The 5832-nt window shown below is 39.9% G+C and overlaps 1 protein-coding gene across 1 annotated transcript; it reads left to right on the top strand.

Annotated features, from left to right (window-relative positions):
- Positions 1-1090: 1090 nt before the first annotated feature.
- cnga4 (cyclic nucleotide gated channel subunit alpha 4) lies at positions 1091-5040 on the top strand. The gene is made up of 7 exons (XM_085765735.1): positions 1091-1403; positions 1928-2029; positions 2120-2226; positions 2761-3344; positions 3430-3675; positions 3907-4072; positions 4220-5040. Exons 1-7 carry the CDS (start codon positions 1249-1251, stop codon positions 5038-5040), a joined length of 2181 nt encoding a protein of 726 aa, XP_085621861.1. The 5' UTR covers positions 1091-1248.
- Positions 5041-5832: the final 792 nt, after the last annotated feature.

Below are 5832 nucleotides of genomic sequence, written 5' to 3'. Positions count from 1 at the left end.
AGGGCAGTATGCACGAAACGAAACTGTTGATATAGCCTACAATATTGTTACAATAATAAATCCACTATGATGATGATGATGATGATGATGATGACTGAGTATATGGCAGTAAAACAATCCCAACCCAAAGTCCACTTGTCACATAAAGCTACAATATCCAGTGGAGAACAATTTCAATTTGACAATGCATAGGCCAAGCTGCAAAAACTAACAAATGCAAATACAAGTGAGATGCAAAAACTGACACAAGTGTTTTCAGTGACGCAAAAAAAATAAGGGCACACACATGAGAGCATCAATGGTTTTTGACTTGAGAAGTTATGAGGATGGCAACCTGTTAGTGGTTTGTTTTGGTTTATTACAACATCAATAGTAGGCTACATGATGCAGAGGGGTCTGGGTCTGACACTTTTTTATGTCTCTGGAAACACTTCCATTATGTTGTGAGAGAATGCATATGTTGTTATATGCTTTTGCAGCACATTTGTGTACTTGCAGATGTTGCAAGTTTTTGCAGAACATGCATGTGAAATTCATGAAGTTGTTCTTTTGATTTGTTGCATGTTTGTGTTTGTGCATGTGTTCTCTTATGCGGTAGGGATTAGCTCTCAGGGCCTCCGAATAAGACTGTGATTAAGTTTCATCTTTTCTGATCCCCATAGAGGAAATTTAAAGAAACACAGCCGTAAAAGGGGAGAAGGAACAGAAACAGAATAGTTATATTATGTTTATAATAAAGTAGCCTAAATAAGATAAAATAGATAACAACAAGAAACATTGTCATAATTACATTTAGAAGGTCATTAATCTAAACTATCAAAAAAAACAGAATGAATCAAATTTCTCATTATGCATTTCAATTAAATAAGATATTTGCCTCTTAATTTTCTATTTTCTTAAGATGCAGTAAACTCGTATATTTTTTATTGAGAGTGACATATGGGATCTGTAGCCTACTTTAATCATGTTTGTTTCCTGGATGTGCAGAAGACCTCTCTGGTTTTCTAGGGGATGGAAGAATTCCCATGAGGACACATGACATCTGTTGTGCTTTCCTACCTTAGAGACCAGCATCACCAGGCAGTGCTCATGCAGGTACTCTTAGTTTTGTTGTTAGGTGAACCACACAGTGCTGCCCGACGCACGTCATCAAGTTTGTTTGTTATTATTGTCGAAGAAAGTATGATGCTCATGCAGAAAGGAACCTCTTTTAGAAAAATGTGTTAGTCTGCTGATTCATTTTGGAGAATGGATAAAACAGGTGATGGAAACAGTGTTAGAGGAAACCAATGGCAGAGACTCCTAAGGTGGCATCGGGGTGAGAAAGTGAATGAAGAAGGAGAAGATGGAGCCAAGGATGAAGGGAAACACAACACCATTCTGGGACTGAAGTTGAAAGTAAAGTGAGTAATGATGACTACTGTAAATGATCCAAAACAAAACATTTTTGATCAGAAGAGAGAAAGATGTTGCATCCTTTCTGTGCTGCTGAAGAACTGACATTAGGGATTGGATGTTTGGAGCACAGCTGATCAAATTAGTTTGAAAGCTTTCTTGATCCATAACCGAGGCATTTGTCCAGCTGTATACTCCAGCATCATTCCTCCTGCATTAGGTGGTCTGCCAAATCATATGCTAATATAAAGTAAAGACTCTTGATTTACATGACAGCCATGTTACATTAATTTTTTACAAGGATATAACTCTGAAATATAGGCAAATTAATCTTCAAATAATTACCACAGTACCAAGACCATATGAGCGTTCAGAGCATTTCTGAATGTTTACATATTGCATATTTGTAATTTTACTTTTTCATAATTGTCTTTATTTGAGAGTTGAACCAAATGTATACATACATACAGTGTAGACATGACAATTTCTCTTGACTAAATTCTTCTCATTACTCTCTTCTCTTTCTTTTCAGTTGGAAAGAGTTGGTGATCGATCCGGCAGATCAGTTTTATTATGTTTGGATACAGGTCATGATCTTTCCTATTGTCTACAACTGGGTGATCATCATTTTAAGGTACAAGCATTATGAGGAATACCACCATATGCCATCTAATAATGTAACCTGTATGCATTCATTTCCCCTCAAATTGTTTTATTTTCTCAGGACATGCTTCACTACAATCGCATTGAGCTACCTGCCTGTTTGGCTTACACTGGACTATCTGGCAGACCTCATGTATATACTAGACATGATTGTCACTGTGCACACAGGTAAATATTTGTCTTTTTAAATGTTAATTGAGTCTTTGAAACACTAGTTAATTTTCCTCCCTGGAGTCTATTTGTGGCTAAACACTAAGCAAAATGACGCAGCATCTATCATCTACTGTATAGTAAAAAAGTATTGGATTGGATTGTACAAGTTAACTTTACAGATATATATATAATGAACAGATACAGACTTTTACATAAAGTTTGGTCTAGTTTTGATGAACTGAAATATCACTTTGGTCTGTCACCGTTCGTAGGCCTACTGGTCTGTCAATGCTCCCATCTGATTCAGTGCTAAATAAGTATGTATGTACCTTGCACAGTATCTTAACCCCTACAATAGAATCTAAGCAATCAGATTATGATCAATCTTGCAAGTCATTTACACAGGTTTCCTATTTCTACCTTCCAATCATGGTGTGAAAGCACTATTAACTCGAGATATTCTCTGAAAATTAAAGCCTATCGAATCTTTTATGTCACAATTGTACTGGTGTATGAAACATACTCTGAGCTTTGATCTTCCCCCTTCAGGTTACTTGGATCAGGGCATCCTGATTAAAGACCTCGAACAGCTGAAGAAGCACTACCTGCATTCAAAACGTTTCTTGAGGGACTTGGCTTCCCTGATGCCCACTGACTTCCTCTACTTTGCCTTCGGCATTCTGACGCCGATGGTGAGGATCAACCGCCTCCTCCGTTTGCCACGACTCAACGAGGCCCTGGATCGGATGGAGACGAGAACCTCCTACCCCAACACCTTCCGCATCTCCAAGCTCATGATCTACATCTTCGTGTTGATCCACTGGAACGCCTGTCTCTACTTTGCACTGTCCAACTACATTGGCTTTGGAAGTGATAACTGGGTCTATCCCAACATCACCCACTTAGAGTTTGCCTCCATGCGGCGTCAGTACTTTTACTGCTTCTGGTTCTCTGCCCAGATTTTCACCACAGTAGGTGACACCCCTCTGCCAAAACGGGAAGAGGAGTACTTGTTTATGATTGCAGACCTGCTCATTGCTGTGCTGGTGTTTGCATCAATTGTTGGCAATGTTGGTAACGTCATCTCGAGCCTGAGGGACCGTGATAATGTCTTTTTTCCTAACCATGAGCTGGTAAGTTGGAAAACTGTCAGAAATGAAACAGTTTGATTCTGAATTTAATCTTTCTTACAACAAAGTTCTTCTTTTCCATTTCCAGGTGAAGGCTTACCTTCGTAGCCATCACATTAGCAAGGAGCTTAGGCAGCGAATCGACAACTGGTACCAGCATCTTCACATCAACAAGAAGATCATGCGAGAGAATGAAATCCTGGAGCAGCTGCCATTACACCTGAGGACAGAGATCGCTGTCAGCGTTCACCTTCCCACGCTCTCCAAAGTCACCATCTTCCAGAGCTGTGAGAAAAGTTTGCTGGAAGAGCTGGTGCTTAAACTAACACCTCAGGTCAGGGAAAAAGGAGGCTCTTCAGATTAAGTTCCCACACAATTAAGAACCTGGTTTGACCTCTTCTTACAGTGCACTGGCAACTTGTATTGAACCTCTTACTTCCAATGATTCAATTGTGTATGCTCATCTTAAATACAATCCCTGTTTCTTTGCAGTGTAAAATTTCAAGAGATGGTTTAAGAAGAGAATTGGTTACGATGAAGATGTGTTGTCATGCCTTTCTTGCAGGTGTTCAGTCCAGGAGAGTACGTCTGCAGGAAAGGAGACGTAGGCCATGAAATGTACATCATCAAAGAGGGAAAACTTGCTGTTGTAGCAGACGATGGAATCACAGAGTTTGCTGTGCTAAGTGGAGGAAATTTCTTTGGGGAAATTAGTATCCTCAACATTAAGGGTAAGTGTCAATTACAGTCAGTAGAGATTTTGTGACTTAGGTAAGCTACAATTTATCTCTGGAAGGGTCTTGTGACCTGGCATTACTGTTCTTTAAAAAAAAATCCCACCAGGATTTTAAATGAAACCACAACATGTTTTCTTTTAGGCAACAAGTCAGGCAATCGGCGCACTGCCAACATCAAAAGCATTGGCTACTCTGACCTGTTTAGCTTGTCCAAAGAAGATCTGACAGACGTGTTGTCTGAGTTCCCTGCAGCCAAACATCACCTGGAGGAGAAAGGCAGACAGATCCTCACCAAGATGGGCATGTTGGAGGAGAGCGGGGATGGAGAGGAGAAGGAGGCAGAGAAAGTGGAAACCAAGATAAAAAGGCTAGAGAGTACCTTGGAGGTGCTGCAGACAAAACTAGCCCGACTTATGGTGGAGCTGGAGTCGAGCAACCGCAAGATGCAGGCCAGGGTGGAACAGCTGGAGTGGGAGGTGGCAGCACTGGAGACTCAGCTGCCAGAAGATGGAGAAGAAGGAGCCACAGCTGAGGGGAGAGGCGAAGGGGTGGGAGGGGAGGTTGCATATGAGCGGGAAGAGGCAGAAGGAGAGGAGGAGGAGGAGGGTTCAGATGCAAAGGGGAAAAAACCAGGGCAGAGAGAAGATAGTAATGATGTTACCAAAGAGGGGGATGGAGAGAGCACTAAGAGCACAAAGGATGATGTAGAAAGGACGGCCGAGGGAGATAAAAAGGGCCTCAAGGACACTGGTGACCTGGAAAAGAAAAAAGAAGATGATGGAGAGAAAACCGGAGAAAAGGGAGATGACAGACCTGGGAAAGGAGACGGAGCAGAGATTGAACCAGAAGACAAGAAAGAGGAGAAAAGTGGAGAGAGACAACCTGAAGAGAGGACAGAAAAGATCGAGGAAGACTCAAAGGAAGGAGAGAAGGAGCAGAAAGATGAAGGAGAGAAAAAATGAGACATGCAAAATAAGTTACAATCAAGCTTTAAAAAAAATGAATGTGTATTTTTGTCTATGGGTGTTTGTCTATTTTATATCAATAAAATATAAACGTCTAAGTCACTGCAATACAACTTTATTTCCCCTAGATGGCAGCATTGTAACATTCACTGTAGATGAAGGTGAGCAGTTCAAAACACAACCAGGGATGAAACTGCACATGTACAGATTGCATTCTTCCTGAGGAGTGACTAATTTAGAAAATCATGGATGAAAGATTATAGAATCTATATTTCCCAGTAATACCAGCCATATTCCCTCAGACATTTGACATGTATCAAAGATATTGTTGCCAGGTATGACTGTACATTTTGAATGTAAAAACCAATGCTGTAGGCTACATAATATGGCATGAAGACTAAAAAGTAGCTTGGGAGGTTTTTTTCTGCATCGAGGGTTGCATCCACAGTAAGTTTCAAAAGAAAAAGAAGAAGACATTTTATTTAGATAGCACATTTCTTGCTCGAGGCAAGTCAATGTGCTTCACAGCCAAAATACACAGATGAAAAAAACAAAACACATAGCATATACAGAAATATAACTTATATAAGTAAAGCAATGTTTTATACTGTAGGCTACAATTAAAAACAGACAGCACAGAGATACCAACTAAAATATAGAATACTTTGAGTAGTCTTCATTTTTTCTGATAATGTTAATGCAAGTAGATAGCATCATGTATGAGGATTATTTTTTAGTACATGATTTGTTTTTGTTTTGTTTTTATAATCAGTTGATCTTTCTCTATTT

This window comes from Trachurus japonicus, chromosome 21 (assembly GCF_045865225.1).
Source record: "Trachurus japonicus isolate A0001 chromosome 21, Traja_1.0".
NCBI classification, from domain to species: domain Eukaryota; kingdom Metazoa; phylum Chordata; class Actinopteri; order Carangiformes; family Carangidae; genus Trachurus; species Trachurus japonicus.
This window is presented reverse-complemented; position numbering and strand designations above follow the sequence as displayed.